This window comes from Geospiza fortis, unplaced genomic scaffold (assembly GCF_000277835.1).
Source record: "Geospiza fortis unplaced genomic scaffold, GeoFor_1.0 scaffold118, whole genome shotgun sequence".
In the NCBI taxonomy this organism is placed as follows: domain Eukaryota; kingdom Metazoa; phylum Chordata; class Aves; order Passeriformes; family Thraupidae; genus Geospiza; species Geospiza fortis.
The window spans coordinates 2,647,405-2,668,173 of NW_005054380.1; the positions used below are offsets into that span (position 1 = coordinate 2,647,405).

The following is a 20,769-nucleotide window of genomic DNA, read 5'->3' on the forward strand; positions in this document are numbered from 1 at the left end:
GGCCGGGCCTGAGCGCGGAGCGGGCTCCGGCCGCTGGGACGGCTTTAATTATAGCCCCGTGTGTAACGGATTTAGGGCAGGAGCCAAGATAGCACAACGGCACCAACGCAGAAATTACTCTTTTAGTGTTTCCAACCGCCATCGGGGCACCCAGATCCTTCCGCCTCCGCCCTTCCTCACAGCACCATAAAAACCAAAACAGAGAAGTCGTTACTTCGTCAAGGGCTTAGGGACAGCTTGTAGAAATAGAGGCTCTGCATTCCACCCTGAGGGAATTCTTGGCAACGCACAGTTTGGAGTCACTCGGTGGAGAGGACAAGGGTTGGGTTGTTGCGGCTGTATGGGGTACATAAAGGATAGAACAGAGAAAACCACAGCGCCCATTCCCGATTCCCTTCTGACAACACCAGTGAAACACCTGGGCACGGTGAAGAGCAAACTTTGCATAGCCCAGAGTACCCACACTGCACATCCAACCCCAAGAGACAAACTGGCTGAACCCTTTCAAGACTGCAAAAAGGAATTTAAGCTGTGATCAGAAATGGCATAAGCAATATAGAAGAGGCATAAAATTGTGAGCTGGAGAAATCTGATTGCATGGCAGTGGATCTTACTGTCTCCTATAGAATAGAATCACAGAATGGTTTGGTAGAAAAGGACCTTCAAGCTTGTTTTTTTCCACCCCCTGCCACAGGCTGGGACACTTTCTAGTTTGCTCCTGGCCCTCAACATTACATAATCTACACGGTTTCCACAGCACAAAAACAGCACTGTAATTATTGCCATTCTAAGGTTATGGAACAGCATCATCCTTTTAAGTCCCTAAATAGCAACTTAGGAAAACTAAGGTTACAAAAAATTGTGTGAGAATACCCAGAATAACACATCAAGAGGAAGTTCCTAACTTCTGCAGTGTTTAAAAGAATCCTTCCTTCCCTTCTTCCCCCCACATACCTCACTCTGCTGGTAATGCCTTGGATTGCACCTCAAACCCCTTTGCCAAGATATGAAACAGTTCCCAACCCTACTAAAGTCCACTTCATAGTCACCACAGAGCTTCTTGTGGAGTCCTTAGGAACCTGGGAGTGTCAGTGCTGTGTTTTATTACCCTGGCAACATCAAACAAATGCTTCACCAGTTGTGCATGCTTTTCTGTTCCTGGAGCACAAGAAATGTGAGGTGATAGCAGCAGTTTAATTCCCACCTTTTCTGGTCTTACCTCTGCTTTTAATTTCAATACACACACACACAACTACTGTAACTTTCCTAATGCCAAAGTTACAATATCATTATATTAGAATTGTATCTTACAATGGAAGTGGTTTCATTTGAATGAGCAAAATCAAGCTAACATGAAAGACTACCATCCAAAGCTGAAATAAACTTGGTCTGCATGTGTTAAAAACACAAGAACAGTGTGAATATGGACATTCTACTTACTTCTCTAATTATAAAAATCAGGAAGTAAGAATTAAATACTCTATTTTTAATCTAAGTTCTGAAAGAACTCAGTTCTGAATAAAGGCAAGATAACAGCACTATAACTGGAGGAGCAAAAGAATATATTCTTAACAGAGCTAGTTCATGACACTGAAGTTTCCTACTGAGGAGGCTAAAAATGAACCAATTTAGCAATTTCTCTAAAATATGAAGGTTAAATGCACAAGTGCATGGGGGATAATCCATATTTCATCTTTAGGACCTGAACTGCATTACTCACTTTCCACAGCACAGGGTGCTGGCTGCTTCCCAACATGCTCTCTCTTCTCCTCTCAGGCTTCTTCCAAAGCTTCGTTTTCAAGTTTACAGCTTGAAGAGTTTCACTGGTACAAATGTACACGAACTGCTCACATACAAAACCCTCCAATTCCTTTATTCATGTTTTCAGGATGTATGTGGTACGTACAATTAACATTACACCAGCTACAGCACCTCTTGCAAGAGGTACCTCAACACAAGTATCCCAGAGCACCAACACAGACACAGACACTACAATATCACTTTGAAATGATTTCCCCCCTCCCCCCTTCTTTTTTTTTTTATTTTTTATTTAATCTTGACAGCTAGGGCTTCTGAGCTGTTGGAGATTCTTTGTGGCAGATCCCCTAGTGCAGTGGCACTGGTGTAAGAAGGCTGCTTTAGACACTGGAAGGTCAGAATGAGAACTGAATGGGGTAACTGAAAGAGGTGCCATTTCCACTGCTGGAAGCTTGGCTGCTGTCTGGGTCCATAGCTGTTTGTCAGCCTCCTGGAGTCCCCGGCACAACCTCCTGCCTTACAGGTGTCTCCATACCTGACACATCAGGAGTTAAACAGTGGGACTGGAAAGACTTTAAAAAGGGATGAGCCTGAGAGAAATCTTTGTTCATTATGACAAGATCAAGGACAATCCCTTCAGGTCACCAGGCTTCACGTGTCCATCTGTTCCCTAAACTCATCCTTTTTTATTCCGATGCTCTGCTTAAAAATAAACCCAAACTACAAAAAGGTTCAGCTCCGTTCTGTACACATTCTCCATTTCCAAAGTCATTAGTCTGCGTTCAAACCTTCTCCTTTCGCTTCAATTTGGACACTTTCTTAACAGTTCCATTCTTGTTTAGAAGCTTCAAAACACGATCCTTGTGATCCAAGACCTTTAGCATGGAGTCTCGAGCCTCATTGATTTGATCCATCACGAGTTTACACCTCTGCATGTTCCCCTGAAAGGAAACACTGGTTATTAACCACAGAATGCCTTCCCATTTCCCTACCTGTGCCCCTTGTAACTGATGACACAGGCAGTGAACCCACATGGGGGTTTTTAGGTCAGCTTTAGCTTTTACTAACAGCAGCAGGATGCCTTGTACCCAAGGGTATGGTTTTGGGTTTTGGCCACAGGACGTACCTGGATCAGTTCATTGATTCGATGCAGGTCATCATCAGTTGCTGCCTTTTTCTTAGGAATGAGTCCCTCCTGCAGGGCAGTCAGTCTCTCATACACATCGTGCTCCAGGTTTGTCTAAAAGACATCAGCCCTTCATGAGAAGGGTCACTGCCAAGCTGGCAAACACTTGCCCATGTTAACAAAGCTACACAGAAACAGTGACAATCCATTCCCCTCTCAGCTGCTCTTGTCAGTGATTCAGAAGATGGAGCCTCTGACAAAATGTGGCACGATCATTCCTTTTAACATCCTATTTACAGGATTGCTCCTCTTCTGAAGAAACATGGATCCTACCACAACTGCTTCCCCTACTGCTCACAATACTATTCCAGGAATGCAGAGGTTTTGGGGAGTTTGGTGCTAAAATGCAGAGCACCTACCTCACCCCCAACCTGAAACAGAAGCATCCAGGAATGTGGATCAGTGCTGCCTCCTCAGATCAGCCGCACCATCCCAAACAGACGCTTCTTCAGACCTGTGCATCAGCAGGAGGGAGTTGCCAGTTTTGATCATCTGTACAAAATACATCAGCTCTTATGTCTGGATCAAAACCAACACTCCAAGTTTCCAAGCCACTATATGCCACATTCCTGAGAAAGGGGAAAGCATGTCCCACTCCCTTTGGGCACTACACACCAGCTCCTTTAGGGCATCCCAATGTACTGAGTTTGTAAGAATGTCTTCCTGCCTTACACAGCTTCATGTTCCCCCAAGTTGCAGGAAGCTCCAAGCCCCATGCACCTACCAGCTGTAGTAGCTGCGCTGCACAGAGATGAACCTTCCACCCTTGTGCACGACAGGACACACCCTTCTGATTGGCAATCTCTTGCAGCATGGCCTTCTTCTCTTCTGTCACCAGGAAACACAAGAATACAGTACTCAAATTTCGGGAGTTGGCCAGGCCTCTCCGCTCAAACAACAATAACCCAAGTTCTGTTCCCCCTACTACCTAATAAATGACAATGAGCAGCATTTTGATTCAGACAGGGAAGTGATTTCCCATCTGCCATGTACCTGACTACTGCTCTAACAGGTTATCTGTACTTTCAGAAAGATTATATCATAACACATTTTTTCTAATTTAAAGAATGTAGTGCTCAATGTTTCAAACATCTGGCACAAACAAGTAAATGGTCTATCTTGTACTACTTTTACTCTCTCCTAGATGTATTTGCAGAGTTGTGAAAACCCAGTCTGCTTAAAATTTCTAAAATACTAGCTGAAAAGTCTGGAAGACACTATCTAATCTCTGATTTCCTTGTATGAGGTAAAAAGTCTTCTTTAAAAGTCCATTTGTTACTTGACAAGTTACACTACATATAGAATGTCTGTGATTAACTGGCAAGTGTTAGGTGGCCAGTGAGAACACTCAGCTGCAGCCTATCACCACAGCACGTCACTTTAATGAGGATACCCTTTGTGAGCACGTTTCTATCACTGCACAAAAGCAGATCCATCAATAACCAGACCATGTTTTCATGTACAGAAGGAGAGCTGACTCAGTGCAGCCTCCTTCCCTCGCTGCGCTCCCTGCCCAGACTGACCTTTGACGCGGACGTCGCTGTACCTCTGGAAGTGGTGGTAAGCGGCTTTCCAGGGGTTGCGGTAGTGCCGCAGCAGCGTGATGGGCGGCCTGGGACGCACGGGGACGTATCTCACACCTTCCTCATCTGCAAAAGGAACCACAACTGCATTATCATCCAGGAGTGAAAGCAGGCTGGCATGCTCAAGAACGCCACCAGCAGGTCAGTAAGTGCTGCCTCATACAAAACGTGTGTTGAGAAAATTCATTTTCCCTGACATTTTCCTAGCCCTATAATGTCACAGACATATTTTATGAAAAATCCTTTTGTTAGGATCTTTTCTCCTGAGAAGCTGAGAGGCCTCAGAAGTGAAACGTAAACAATGATTATCTGCTGCTGTGGAATGCAACAGGTGCATCTTTGATTGGTCTCATGTGGTTGTTTTTAATGAATGGCCAATCGCAATCCAGCTGTCTCAGACTCTCTGGTCAGTCACAAGATTTTATGATCATTCCTTTCCTTTCCTTTCCAGCCTTCTGATGAAATCGTTTCTTCTATCCTTTTAGTAGTTTTAATATATCATTTTCTTTTAATATAACATATATTATAAAATAATAAATCAGCCTTCTGAAACATGGAGTCAAGATTCTCATCTCTTCCCTCATCCTGGGACCCCTGCGAACACCACCACGCTATGCAAAAAGTGGTGAGGAACAGATACTTGGATTCTCTATTACTCATATTTAAGAAGTGGGAATGTGACAGAGCACCTTCTTTGAGAAACAAACAGAAGAGAAAATACTGAATAATAACAAAGACATCAGAAATGTCATTACCTATATACTCCTTTGGAGGAGACTTTCGCTTCTCTGCCTTCACCAGCAAACTTTTGGCAGTGGATTTCTCATCATCAGTGCTGTTTGTTTCCATCATGTCCCCTTCCTCTGTGGAGATGACATGCTGCTGCTTACGGGGTTTCTTCCTTGGTGAGGCACCAGGTGGCAAATCGCTTGGAGGCATGGAAAGATTGTTGGCCAGCAGTGCCAAAGATGGAGACACAGTACTTGTAGTCAAAGGAGGGACTGCTGAGAGAAAGAAAGAAGAACCCAACCATCAGCAGTGGGAAGATAAGGCACTGTTTGAACACTACCTCCAACAGTAGGTCCTGTTTCAGCACAGTGTGAGGGGTGTGATGTGCACCAACAGCCCAGATATTAAGCCAGCAGTAATTACTAGGACAAGCCTATGAGCTAAAATCTTTAGTGTCTTTTATACATAAAGAATGAGAGCAGAACCAATTGTCTGTCCCTCAACTGCTTCATATTTGAAGCTTATGTTAATTCAATGTTACAAAAAGGAGTCACGCTAACCTCTCTCTGTGTTACTGTAAAAACCCCTCTGTATGTACACCAGCACAGGTCACTGTCACAGTAAGCAAATCCCTACTCTCTCATGAAAGGAGAGTCAGATGGAATCAAAGCAGGACTGCAGCACTCTGCTTGCAGGGGTCTGCTTGTACTGCCAAGCCCCCAGCAGTGCTCAGCAGGTCACTGCACCAACCAACACACCTGTGCAGCTGGCAGCAGCATGGCAGGTAATCTGAGGCAACACTCCCTGAACTTGGAAGGACAATCAGCCATGACTAAGGCTGCAGCACAAAATTTCTGTGATGGGATCTCTTGACAATTTGGCCACAAATGCCAGGAAGAGGCAGAAAGGCCCCAAAGAGCTTAATGCTACCTGCCCATGCTCCAGACACATCTGCAGCAAGGAGCTGCTTTCTCACAGGACAACACACAGCTTCATGGAGAGTGATAAAACCAACAGCTAAACCTGAACTCTGAAACCCATGAATGTGGGATGCATTCCTGTCACTTTGCCACTATATAGCAAAGTAAGATCTGTAAGGATCTGAATTTACTGACCATGCCATTTGATAGCAACTATGGCCAAGCTGGAAAAGTAAGGCAGTATAATGAACATTTTGTAAAGTTCTAGACAAAAATATGCACGAATCACACGAGGGCCCTAGGAAGTCCTACTCTGGCCATGAATTCCTCACATACAAGAAAGGCCACTGGACCTGAACAGTAGGATTTGTAAACAAACTGAATTCAACTGAGCTCTTCCATAATATGTTGGTACCACTGCTGAGCATGAGCATTGTAGGCAAGGAATTCACACAGACTCTCTGGAGTTGCATAATTTGAACATGAACAAAGCAGCCACCATAAGAAGTGGATTCATGGGAGATTAGGAAAAAGGCAAAAAAGATCTTTATAAAGCATATGGAACTCTGGTGCTCTGTGCTACCATGGAAGAGATATCCTTTAATTTTCAAGATGAAACTGTTGAAAAACCCTCCTAATTTCTCCACTGTCTCAAAACCCAAAAAACCAACTTGATGATTCCCAGCCACATACCAGATACTGGCCGCATGATGTCCATAGGCTCCATTTCCTCTTTGATTTTGATCTCTGGTACCACAGGGCCCAGCACTGCTGAGAGGGCCCCACTCATGGTGGATGGAGGAGCAGGAGCTGCCACGATGGTGGTGGAGGTTGGTGGAGCAGCTGCCACAGCTCCTGGGATGGTGGACAGGGCTGCAGCAGGCTGGGAGGTGGGGCTGGCAGCCGCAATGATGGTGGGGATGGCAGAGGGAGGCTGCTGGGAGCTCGGGGGCACCGTGATGGTGGGCTGCTCACCACCCTGGTTACACACTGCCTCCATAGACACAGGCACTGGGGTGGCCATGGACACGTGGATTTCAGGCTTTGGCTTGCCCCTGTAGCACAAATAAAAGCAAAGAGAAGTGAACTGTATCTCTGTTGGGAGCACCCAGCACAAAAGGAATGAGCCAAACTGCAGTCAGACTATTCAGTTTTTCCTGTACCCACCTGGATCAGTAAAGTGTTTAACAACAGGAGGTTTAACCTCAGTTATAATTCCTCCTCCTCTCCCTTTCTAATCTGTATTGATTACAGATTAATCTAATCTTTCTATCTGTATTGATTACAGATACTACTTTTTTCCATTCACTGTGACAAACAAATCTCATGACTAATTCCAGGTAATTTCAAAATAGTTGTAAAAGGATTAAAACAGTTTTACAGTGCAGCCAAGAGGAGCTTTTACCCACAACTGTACTGGCCTCATCCTCTGCAGAAGCTCCCACTGTGGCTTACAGTTATAGAACAACAAATTGTAAAGCCACTGAACTCAAGTGAAGGAGGGCAGAAGTTGCATTTACCTTTCCTCAGAATTAATTTTCAAGTACTATAGAAAAAAGTTTTGAGGCCTGTCTCCCCTTACAATAGCAGAGGGTTTTTGTTTGTTTCTGTGATCGCTCATCACCACAGCTTTTAAAGGTAATTTCCTCAGCTTCACAAACAGCAGAACTTGTCAAACCTGTTCAAGTTTGTCACAAATTCAAAATAGATTGTTTCCCAAAAGAAAGAAAAGTGCCAATAGCCAAAGAATACAACTCAAACAAATATAATGGAACTATTATGGTGCAGGTGGCTGTTCCCTAAAGTCTTACCCAGCAGGCCTTGGTGACCCAGACGTGCTTCGCATCGTGCTCTCCACACGTGTGCTGGCCACTTCAGGTGGCTGAGGGGGAATTAAACTTTTCCGGACTGCCAGCCTGAAAGAGACAGACAGATCTAGAATTCCCATCTCCCTGGGGCAAAGACAAACACCCCTGAGAGCAAAGCAATCAGCTCTCTTACACAAACCAGGACAGGAATTATGGCTGTGGCACTGCTCTCTATCTTCAGTGTAATCAAGTTGCTACACAAAGAGTCTCATTTTACTTTTCAAATTAGCTATTTTATTTTCTTTTAAAATAAAAGATAAGTTGCTGTGGCCTAGTCTCACCCAATTTAGGGCTTCTCCAAGAATGCCAGCTTTACCTTCATCCTGTCAGTGAGAAAACTTTGCTGCAACTGCCAGGCTCCAGCAGTGGACAAAGGGGTCTGGCCATGCCACTGCTGCTTTGAGACTGAGCAAATCATCTGGAGCTAAACAGTGCTCACATGGGCAGCTGCTCCCTTTAGCTGGACCTGACTGTCAGAGCCTGACTGCAGGACCTCAAGGCCTGAGTGTGGCTATTAGGATGATAAGGCTGATTAAGGTCTTTTAGACACTATTCAGTCTCCCGTGGGACCAAAAGTCAAACTGCTATCCAAAATAATCAACAAACTGAAACAGTCTTCAGTGATCTACCTGACTCTTTAACTTCTCTTTCAGTTTTACAGCCTACAGCTTCTCTGCCTTTAAAAAGGTTTCCACCCACATAAAAAGTATGCAATTTTAATCTCACAAGACACATTAGTGCCACACTTTTTCAGTTGCTAGCTGGGAAGAAATGCATTGTTAATTCTAAAGCTGTCTCTTGCCTCTTTATGAAGGCATTTAAAAATAGACAGGCAACATAAAATATTTTAAGAGTTTAAGTTACTCCCTCTGTTTTTCCTAATCAGATTTCACAGCAGGGTACTAATCCTATCCTTTCCACTCATCCACATATTCTTCCAAGAAAAGCACTGAAGAAAAAGCACCCAATTCTAATTTTAGTAGACTATGAACTCTTTCTTCTTATCATACTAAGCAAGAAAACCTCAAATCCACTTTCTCTCAAAAGGTCACTTTCAAGACCTAGGAGACAAACTGTCCTTCTCATTTGATTACTGACACTACAGAAAACTATATCCTGCCCTGGGGGAGGAAAATAATTGTTTCACTGATCAGCAGGTTACTTATAACCATTGCTGACTGAATAATCTGCTGGAGTATTCCTTATCTCCACTGAATTGATTCCATTTGGCTGGGCTGGATTGCACAGAAGTGCCACCCACGTGTCACCCTCAGCTGCACTCACCCGTCCGTGGCTGGTTTCTTGCGGAGGATGCTGGGCCGTGGGGAGGAGCCCTGGGCTGGAGCACTGGCACTGGCACTCTGGTTGTGGGTTTGCACAACTGTAGTTGCTGCAGATGCAGTGTTGAATGTGCTGCTAATAGGATTGGCTACAATGGTGGCTCCATCTGCCAAGACTACTGCTGGGAAGGATGGACATGGACACGGCAGAGACAAAAACAGAAAGCAGCAGTTACTTAAGGGAATGTGATGACAAAGCAGGTGTCTGCAGAGCAAATGTTGCCCATTCTCTGAGTCCCTCAGTCTCTAACCACAGTGCTTTCAGACTCCTTTATAAGCAGTGCCTTTGCCACAAGCAATCTGATCACTGAACCTTCTGCAGGAAGACAGAAACTACTTCCTGCCTAACAACCACCTCTAGGGAAATGATCTTTTCCAGAAGACAAGGAAAAGGCAGAAATGACTAGGGAGATCACCAACACAACTGGCTCAAAAGAGCAACACTTCTGGTAGAGCCCATGTGGCAACACATGCCAGCTGTATGTAAGTGACATCAGCTGTGTTTGCATTCTGACCTTCTGCCAGAGCCTGCCTGGCCAACTGAGGGATGCAGAGCATGTGGACAGCCAGGAAGTCCCTGTGCAGTGCCTTCCAGCTATGCAACAGCTTATTCTCTTGGATGCCATCTCCCATTCCTCCTGTAAGTTCTTGGGGCTTCATCAGACCAATCACTTATAATGCAAGATGGTTTCTCTCACAGCTCAAGATCAGGTTACCAACAGCAGAAGGTACCTGGCTGGACTCTAACTGCTCCTGGGATCTGAGGCACAGCCAGAGAACATCACTCACTTGTAAATTACTTTTGCTACAAGGCCTTACTGAAGGCATTTGTTTAAGCTCAGGCACTACCAGTCTTTTCCACTGAAGTAACCCATCCAAGGCTACCTACACGCTCCACTTAGCACTTAAAAAATAAATCACTTCAGAAACAGCCAACAAGCATTTGCTGGGAGAGTATGGGCATGGATGTATTTAGTGTCTACCTCTGGACCACAGAGACTGTATCATCAGTCACAGCCAGATGTGCAGGACAGCAGCTCAGCTGCTCTGAAGTGAGGACTTGGCTGGTTGCTCTTACCTGAGGTTTTGGTGTCTCCCGGTGGCTGCTGGGCCCCGATGGGTGCCGGCTGCAGCCCCTGGGCGCCCATGGGTGCAGCAGGGTGCAGTCCCTGGGTCCCGATGGGTGCAGGCTGGATGCCCTGGGCACTGATGGGGGCAGGCTGGATGCCCTGGGCACTGATGGGGGCGGGCTGGATGCCCTGGATGTGCCGGGCGTGAGATGCATCCACTGTCATCAGCTGCATGGGGTTCAGGTGCACGGTGGAGGCCACTCCCACACCGGTCTGAGCCGTGATGGCCGAGTTGGGCGCCTGGGCTGAAACTGGAGCAGCACACATATCTCACCAGCAGGTCATCTCAGCTCCCCCTCCCACCTCTTGCTCAAATGCTAACTTTTCAAAGACTTTTTTTTGCTCTGAGAAATTAATGTGCCCATCTGCTTATTGCAGTAGTAAATATGAGAGTAGGGAAGATTGTCTGCCAGAGGAATTAATTACTGTTGATTTTAATTTATTTTTTTTTTTATTTCTAATTGCAGCAAGAGAGAAAAGAGCAGTTTAACTCTGCTTTTAGGTAGACTCAAATTACAGTCTCAGAATGCTGTGCTCTATTTTTGTTCATTATCGTATTTTACAGAGCTTGTAAGTACCAACACTTGGCATTTTTCCCTCCTTAAAAAATAGATTAAAAGTAATCAGAAACCTAAGTAATTTATTGTGCTCTGAAGCTGACTCAACTCTGAAGTTGAACACAACCTTATCTGGCCTCACAACAGGCCAGATATAACAGGAATCCAGCTATAGGCTGGATCCCACAGCTCAAATGAACACAATTATTTTATAGTGGCAGAACAATGTTCCCAACAATAGCTCAAGCAGCTCAATCATTCAAATAAATTCACAGCTCTAAACAAATGATTCCACCTTTTCAGATCCACTATACAGTGTATTACAGTTTTCCCATGCAGCACTTAAATAATACTTTTGGGCCACTTGCAGACCCTGGATCTCCAGATTTCCAGGCTCTATAGAGCTGCACCAGGATTTCTGCAGCCACACACAGAATGCAAGTGTGAACTTGCCAACAATGGCCTTGATTGCTAACAACGCAGAACAAGCTGCTTTTATCACTGTCACAGGATTTCCATCAAGTTCTTGTGCTGACAAGACACTCTAAAAACAGGCATCAAAAACTGAAACCAGGTCCCTGAAAATGGCTCTGTATAAAGTGTGGCACTTTTATTCTCTCAGTCAAAACAGTGTTGTTGCAAAACTTTCTATCCAACAAAATCCTTTTAGGATACTAAGTAAAACACAACCACCAAGGTTTAGATTGGATATTAGGAAAACTTCACATAAAGGGTTGTTAAGCCCTGACAAAGGCTGCTCAGGGAAGTGGTGAAGTCCCCAACCCTGGCAGTATTTAAAAAAAATATTTTGATATTAATATATATAATATATAAAAATATATTTCCCACTTGGGAAAATGGTTTAGTGGTGGCTTTAGGAGTGCTGGATTAATAGTTAGATTTGATAATCATAAAGGTCTTTCTCAACCTAAAGAACCCAATGATTCTACACTTTCCTGTTCAACAAATGGGCTTTGCCACCTCCCAGTCCTTCTAAATTTCCTCTGTACTGCTCACAGGCATCATGCTTCCAGCAGACACAGATATTCCATGAAAATCCACATCATGCATGTTATTGCAGTCTGGATAGTGGAAATTTTCACATTATGGAGAACAGCACTAAACAACCTGGTAAGGTAAAAGTGTTCCAAATTTTGTCACAGAATGACATAAGTTTGGGTTATGCATCATTTTTTTGACTGCTAATTACTGTGACTGTTCAAATACATTAATTTCTCCATTCTTCTCAACAGAACACTAATGCAAGTGTGCAATGCAAATTAGTTTTTCCCTTTTTGGTTCAGGTATCTCTCTCAAACTGTACATTCACGTGAAAAGATATTAAAAGAACTTATCAGAACACCAGGGAATGAAGATGTATCAAAGAGTTGGCTTGGTTTGGAGGAGCCAAACTGTTTTGATTTGTAGACTTAAAACTTTTACTTATAGACACGGAGCCTTTGAGATATCAAATACAAAACTCCTGAAAAAACAACAAATCATCAGAGACTTTTTGTGACTAATTGTCAGAGTCAAGCACAATCCTTTTAGTTCCTTCCATCACTAGAGCACATCCATAAGCTGCAAGCTCAACAAAGCCCCAAGGCTGCCCTGCCCCAAGCTGGGCTTACCTGGGTACTGGCGGATGGTGGACACGGAGCTGGTGATGGGGGTGTAGGTGTGGGCAGTCAGAGGGTAGGCAGAGGGGGGGTAGGTGGGTAAGAAATACTGGAACTGGACAGGCACCGACTGCCTACAGGCATCAAAGAGAACAAGTGTTACACAGAGTTCAACAGGTAACCTTCAGTGCACTTTAGCACTCCCTGAACTACCAAATCCCATCCTCCCCCTCAGTTTTTACAGTGTTATTTCCACTACAGCAGAACAGGGCACTCACACCCTCCTCATACACTCTCTCATGGGTAGAGCTGCTGGTTCTGCCCACCTGTTGTCATTTCTGGTTTCCATGGCTACTGGGTTGGGAGATGCCCGGTGGCTGGACAGAGGTATGAGGTTACTCCTCTCTGCTGTGTAGTCAGACTGGATCCGGGGAGAAGTGTGGGTGATTTGCTGGGGAACCACTTTAGCTGCATGAAGACAAACATGTCATCAATTGACAGTCAAAGGAAAGGCTAGTAAACACTGCAAAGCAAGATCAATAACCTTGTCAAACAAAACAACCAACTCTACTCCCTCCTCTCTCAACCCAAAACAACCCACCCCATCCACAAATGATTTCCTACTCACAATAGGCCAAAAGAAAAAGGAGAACAAAGCATTTCTCATCCATTTATATCAGAATGGATGGATACCCTAAATACATATATAAATAATACTTGATAACAAAGTCACTTCAGTGCTCAGATTAAGTTAATTTTTTTAGGATCAGCCTGAACCATTCTGATGTCAAGAACAAGTTATCTGAGTTTTGAAAGGAGAGATCAAGGGAAATGAGGCCAAGGCAAACAAGTGTCTGTGGACAGAGGCCATGAAAAGGAAGAAAACACCTACAAGAACTTTACAAGAAACACTGACATATGAGATACAATTTCACTGCATGAAAATTTATGCTTGGGGAAGAGATTACAAGATTTCAAAAGAACACGGATGTCAGCAAGAAAACAGATGAACAAAAGGAAACTTATGCAGTTCTGTAGGAAGCATATCAGGCACATTCCACAGGCATCCAGGCAAATAAAGTTCCCACCTTTAGGCCTTTGTGTTTTACATTCAAGTGAACACACAAATCAAATCCGGCTAGGCTACACCTAACACCTCAAGAAGCACATGAAGTAACTTACAAAATCAACTATGAAAGCCATAGTCTATCACCAAGCAGTTAAAACTTTTAGAGTATTCAGTGTGGGTTTTGAAATGCCAAAAGGCCCAAGTTTGTATAAAAATTCAACAGAGAAAGTAAATGAGCCATTTTATTACCTGCTCCTCCTAGAACCTTTCTTCCTGATATTAAAAACAATTAGAATCCTAGACCTGTTAATTAGTTTCTCCCAGCCTGAACTGATTTTCTTTCCCTCCTTAATTTGCTAACATGCACAAACTCTTCCAGCATGCAGAGAAAAACTGAAGCATGAGTTACACACTTTTCTGAGAACTGAAATCACTCACCAACTGGGATGTTTGAGGTCGTGACAGCTGTAGCATGGGAAGAATGTGAGGGCATTGTCATGGTAACAATGGTGCTTGTAGGCGCTTGGGTGTGAGATACAGAACCTGAAGGAGAAAACCAAACTTAATAGGAGATCTTTCTATGGAGCCCTGCCATGCCAGTGTATCCATATCCCAAAGAGGGCAAAACCCCCAACCAGACAAGCTCCCTGAAGAACTCAGTAATTGCACTCCTGATGCCATGCACCTCCAAATGCAGTCTTTACCATGAAAAAAGATTTGCTCAAAAATGATTGGGTTCTAAATTCAAAGAAAGCCAACAAAAAGCAACAAACCCCAGGGCCCATGATGCTCCCACAACAGCATTATGAATACTCACCAGCTGTGGTTGCTGAAGCAATGGTATTTGTTGCCAAAATAGGTGCCACAGTTGCTGCTGCCACAGGAGTACCAGTACTGAAAATGGTTTTCTATGAAAAAAAATTCTTAAAGTTAGAAAACTACTACATTTAACATCTACAGTTAGTATGGAATCACCTTGCACTGACCATACAGAACATTAATTTCTAACTCTTCTCCAAAATGTAATCTTAGCCTGCAGGCTATACACAAGTCTCAAGAAGCAGCAGGAGGTGCTGTGCTGCTGCAGCTTACCTGGGCCATGGTGTGGAGCTGTGGTTTCTGGGTGCCGATGGCAGGGTGCGAGGGCAGCGTGATGCGCGTGGCCGCGTCCCGCGGCTGCGCCGGCCGCTGGATGCTGATGGCTGCAGAGGGCGGGTGCTGCTGGATGGACAGCGTGGGGCGGCTGCAGAGCAAGAAAAGAACTCATCAAGGGAACCTTCTGGAGACTGAGTATGGGAGATACAACACAGGCACACACATGAGGCCTCAGTGCCCTCCCCGGTGACAGCAGCGCTGCTGTCAATCACGTGGCAAAGCAACATAAGGAATTTGAGCTACACTGTTCTGTCCTCATCTGCCCTGTGCACCCAGCCAGGAGTTATCATAACCCTTATCAGCTGAACTTCATCTCAGCATTCATAGGTCACTTTTCCCTGTGTCTTTGTAAAAAATATAGGCCAAATACCCACAAGTTCTTGCAACACAAACTCTGCTGTCCAGGGAGCAGGACTACAAAAATTATTCCTTAAGGTCTTTCCTTCTCATAACACAGAGCCCTTATAAAGCCCTTTTACCCTTATAAATGTGTATAAGTTCATGCTTATACTCATTTTTATTCATAGAACTTCAAGGATTTGCACTGTGCAAGCATTACTATTTTCATTTTATATCCTCCCATAAGTAGAGGATTATCAGTTCAGGCTGATTAACATTTCCCCTTGCTGCAATTTCTGTCAAATACAGAATTTCTGTAGGTTTTACCTGAGAGTTGACTCCGTGGCATGTGCTGCTGTTGTGGTTATAACAGGGGACTGAGCTCTCGTGGCTGAGACAGTTGCCACCACTGCAGGAGGAATAGTGCTTGAAGTTGTCACAGGAGGACGTGACTATTTAGGAAAAAAAAAAGCATCAAAGAGAGAACATTCAGAAAGGAAATTCTGCAATTTAGAGAACAACTAGGAATTCCTTGATTAAAACTGGCTTCCCTGCACCTCGTCACTAAGTTTTAGCATTCTGAGACATTTCCAGTCTTCCTGAATTGATCTGCAAGCTCCTAAGCAGAACTGTTGTGGTTTTCAACACACATACAGCACAGGAACCAGTAACGAACAAAGTTAACAAGACTGGATCCCTTGAAAGTCTTTAGGAAAAACCTCAAAGGTCAGTTCCCTTCAGAATGAAAAGAAATTCCAGTACACACTAAGTTAGAGGTAATTGGCATCCTAAGTGAAAGCACAGTGGGAAGATGTTTAACCCTCTGTATTAGGGCTGAACACTAGCACTGCTGTAGGGAGACAACACCTACCATCTTCTCCTTATACAGGTACAAAAGCCAAAATATGCAGAAGCAGAGATTTCAAAAATCTCTGAGATTTCAAAAATTCTATATCAATTCATATATTGAACAATAAATCAACACCAGCACATTGTACTGGATCTTTCAGTCTTTAAAATTTGAGTGTGTCTGAATGAAATTGTCTTCCCAGTTTCTAAGCACTTTGGAGCCAGATTAAAACCCACCAAGTCTATGAAGGAAATACAGCAAACAGAGCTGGAAGAGAGCTGACAGTAGCTGCAGCCCAGTGCGCATAAATAATGAGAGGTTATACATTACAGCTGAGTGCCAGGAAGGGTTTGGAGGTCAGTGATGGGCAGAGCTGCCTGGCTGCTACCTGCCTGGATTGGCTGGTGGATGATGTGCTGAACTGCTGGCTGGGCTGCAGCTGCATTTGGCAACTGGGAGGCTGGTCTCAGCACTGTGGTTACTTTAGAACTGGACATCACTGCAGCAGCTGCTGCACCTGGGGAAGAAACCAAACACATTAAAATTCAGCTCCACCACAACCACAGACAGACCCTGACATCAGCTGGTATTTCAGTTCTAATGCATTTCATATTCAGGGCAATTCATGTGATGTTGGTGTAAAAATAAGGCTTTCAACAAATATACATAAGGTTTACAGAAGCATGCGTGGAGGGGTAGGTATTACTTTAAATTCATTTGCTTTAGAGGTATTTCTTAGTCCCCTATAAGAGCCTTGTATTGCAAATGCTATGTCTTCTTCTGCCAAGCTATGGAAGTCAGTAGAAAAAATTCAGTTTGATTACTGGGCCAATGTGTAAATAAGTCATCTGATACCAGCAATGATCTCACTGCAGCTGATGAAGTTCAGAAGAAAGATACACTTGCAAAAGAACAAGGAAACACCATACAAAACAAAACAAAGAGCTACACCTCCCCCCAAAAAACCAAGGCCAAAACTCCATACTATTTAAACCTGCAACTGATTAATCTGTCTCCTGTCTGATGACTCCTGATCATAATAAATCACAGTAGCAGGCAAACAGCCTTGCAATCAGATGATGGACTGGATTGTATATCTTTTGTACATGTTCTCCATTCAAATTACCTCAAAAATTAATATTCAAACTCAGAGAAAAAGAGCAGGGAAAAAAAAGAAAATGTGTACTGAGTGTCCAAGTCTGTGGCAGCTGTCCCCTCAGAATGAGGTGAACAACACTACTGTAGCTACAGAGAAACCTCCACAGTCCTTCCACCTGCTCTAGTTAAAGATGATTATGTTTTTGCTCACATCAATTTCTTTTTCTTGAGTGAGCCAGCAAATAACATTGAGCATAAAAGGAAATAAAACGGACAAATGGTACTTGGAATTCAGATCAATTTAAAGCTGAACTGCAAACCCAACCCATAAGACTTTGAAAGCAAAGCTGCAGTCAGAAATTTGCCAGGCTGTACTGAGCACAGGGCTGCATTAAGGGGCTGATGTCCTGTTTTACAAGCTGTAGCATCCAAAATGCTGGGAAACAAGAGCCTGTAGTTATCACCAGCATTCAACTCGTGGGTAAATGCAAATGCACACAATATGGTGTCCTAGCATGCAGAACAATGCATGAGTGGTCCTGTGACAGGGGGACACAAGAATGTGGCTCACAACTGCCACAGGTGAGCAATACTTGCTAGCCAGAATGTACATGACATTTTACAGAGCAAGTGTGTCTCTGCCAGGGGATGTTTTTTCTTGATTGTTTTAACAGCAAAGAATTAGAATAACAGATGTGCTGGTATCTGCCAGCATTTTAAACACTGTCACATGGTCCTGCCCTAAATGGCTGAAGGCAACATAATTCTTCAAAGGCCAGCAGTCACTCACTCGTGCCAGCAGTTTGAACATCTGAGGGAATAGCTGCATTAGCAGCGAGGAGTTTCAGAGGTGTGGGCTAAATGCAGCAGCTGAGAGCCTGTGAGCAGAAGGCAGGGACAGCACAGGTGATCTTTACCTCGGGGCAGATGAGAAGCTCCAATGTGCAGTGGAGGCCCAGGAGCACTGCTCCTGATGATGGACATCTGCACGTTGGTGGCCATGATATGATGCAGGTTACTGGGATGCCCCTGCAGAGTTCAAGAACAAACCAAGTCAGCTGTGTTGACAAAAATCAGTGGCCACAGAATCACCATATCTCAGCCTCAGGGACAGATAAGAGATCCTGGAGGAATACTTGGTGTTCCAAGGCTGCATGCATTAAAAGCTGAGTGGTGAAGGAGGCAGGTGTTTGTACAGGATAAAGTTACAGAGCCTGCTGACACTGGAAGATGCAAACACTTCTCTGTTTCACTGGTGTGTTTTGATGCTTGGTACCTGGGTGACAGTCACCCAGCAGCCACCCACAAACATCCACAGAGTTGTCCCTTCTAGCACTGGTGACATTAAGGCATAGTTTCATACCACCTCTCCAATAAACTTGAGAGAATGGTGGAAACCTGGCAAATGCTGGAACAAATTCTACTTTTTTATAATTCTAGACTTCCTGAGGATATTAATATAAGGTAAATCCACTGAAATTGATGCACATATTTAGCCAGACTAACTCAAGTCCACCTAAAGGCACTTTACATCAAAACCCTGAGAGGTTTAGTAGTGACTGTTCTGACAAACTATTTTCAAACCAACAGGCCTGGCTCTGCAGTCAAGTTAGAGGACAAAAAAAATTTCAAATCATTATCTACATAGACTCCCTCAAATTTTGTCACTCCTAGTTCAGTAAGAACACAGTGCAAACCCATTAACTGTTCACTAGTCTGTTCTGATCTCCTCCCAGGGAAGCTGAAGAACACTGCAATCATGAATCCCAGCAGTTTCTCTACAGCAGAAATTCTCCAAGTGACACTGACACAGCAGGAGCTTTTAAGGAAAGACCCAGCTTTTGGGTATGGCTCTGCCATCACAGCCTGGCTGTGCTATCCAGTTGGATGAGCCCAACAAATCAGCAGCTTTGGAAAGAGATGGTGATAACCTAGCCTGAAGTTTAATGGTCCAGACAGCACTGAACAGGGAAACCTGCTCTCTTTACACTCCCTCCTGCTGCAAAAGCCCACCTCAGCTGTACTTCTATTGATCTGAGCATGCAGTGAGATGGAACAGAAAAGCCACCAAAAAACCAGACCTGTTGCCCACTGATGGTTGCCACAGGGATTGTTGGAGCCTGTGGGATGCTGCTTTCCATGGTCACAGTCACTTGCCCAGGGACCTTTGTGGGAGCTGAGAGAGTGGAGGGTGGAGCAGGAGCAATGGGCCGGCTGGGCATGGTGGGCTTCAAGGGAGGCTACAAGAAATAGAAAACCAGAAACATTGGTAAGTTCAAATGAGAGCCCAGTGTTGAAGCAGTAATCATTCTGTGGGGTCAAAGCCTGAGGAGAAAGTTTAAGTAAGTATGGTTAAATATTTGGAGAGGAAAGATACTGAACATTGGGTTATTCCAAAGAAAAAAAGGGCATATATTGTCCTGGGAATAGGCAGGTTCTGGCATGGGTCATCAGTGGAATCTGTCAGGGCTATGGTATTGCCCTACAGTCACTGGATATTACCAGTTAACTTTATATCCTGAAGAGAAAATGGAAATTTGATTGAAATCACTGGTCTCCTCAGAGATAAACCAAATAATGCTGAAATACTAGCAAGTCCTCAGTGTATCATCTGGAACAGCCAAACCTACAAGGCACTGCACAGTTAGCAGAAGCATGCAAGGAAAGCTTTAGAATCAAAAGCAGGGAAGGTTTTGGTGTAATTTACTTTTTCTCAACACCTACTCATACAGATTGTACTGATGAATCCTCTCATTACCTTCATAAGTCCATCTGAAAAAGAAAGTGGCACGGCTGGAGTCAAATGTGCTGGTGGTGCTGTCACTGTCACTGGGGCCCCAGACTGGACAGGGTGGTGCTGTGTCAGCATCTGGACCTGTGGGTACGGCCGGACCACCACGGGCTCCTGCTTCTCCTCCCGGGGCTGGATGGAGCCACTGGGGCCCATGTGCTCCCTGGGAGCAACTTCTGGCTCACGACTGGATTCCTCACTCACTAAGGAAAAACAGAGAAAAAGGTCAGAATTGTTACAAAGCTCACTTTGGTCACCCACTAGGTCAGAGATGAGATGTTGGACACATCTAAATTAAAGAAGTTCAGTCTTATAATTAGACATATTTCAGTGATGGAGAAACTGGGAATTCTGACACTGCTTCTGTCTGTTCCCCTCAGAGCTGATGGGCTGGGCAATGCTGGGGCAACCTGGGGTCAACTCTGAAGTCCAACTAAACACCTACTTTAAACACAGATTGACAAAGTTTTCTTTCAAGTGAAAAATATTTAATTATCTAAGTAACTGCAATTAAATCCCACGTGCATGAAAGACTGCACATTTAATGCAATATGTATGTGAATATCGAGCAGAAGAAAGGTATAAAACCTCCTGAAAATGAAGCTGCTCCCCCAGTCACTTCTGAAAACCTGTCACCGCGGCAGGGACAGCAGGAGCTGGGATCACAGTTCCCACCCCATTCCCAGCTCCATGAGATGCTGAGCGGGACAGGCACCGGCGCACAGACACCGGGCGGTTCTGCCGGCGCTGTCCCGGCAGCCGCCCCGGCGCTCTCCC

At 44.4% G+C, this 20,769-nt stretch overlaps 1 protein-coding gene across 2 annotated transcripts; it reads right to left on the bottom strand.

Moving 5' to 3' along the window:
* Positions 1-1,847: 1,847 nt before the first annotated feature.
* SAP130 (Sin3A associated protein 130) lies at positions 1,848-20,195 on the bottom strand. Of its 2 annotated transcripts, none has more exons than XM_014308664.2 (19): positions 19,960-20,195; positions 19,283-19,441; positions 18,119-18,230; positions 16,496-16,620; positions 15,581-15,705; positions 14,852-15,002; positions 14,577-14,667; positions 14,198-14,302; positions 13,017-13,158; positions 12,703-12,824; positions 10,463-10,765; positions 9,329-9,503; positions 7,988-8,092; positions 6,870-7,231; positions 5,283-5,531; positions 4,468-4,593; positions 3,669-3,772; positions 2,885-2,998; positions 1,848-2,699 (listed from the first exon to the last, which is right to left on the bottom strand). In XM_014308664.2, exons 1-19 carry the CDS (start codon positions 20,146-20,148, stop codon positions 2,541-2,543), a joined length of 3,018 nt encoding a protein of 1,005 aa, XP_014164139.1. In that variant the 5' UTR covers positions 20,149-20,195; the 3' UTR covers positions 1,848-2,540. The 2 variants fall into 2 exon arrangements, with proteins under 2 accessions (XP_014164139.1, XP_030916187.1); XM_031060327.1 differs by having other exon boundaries at positions 9,329-9,506.
* Between the last annotated feature and the right edge of the window lie 574 nt (positions 20,196-20,769).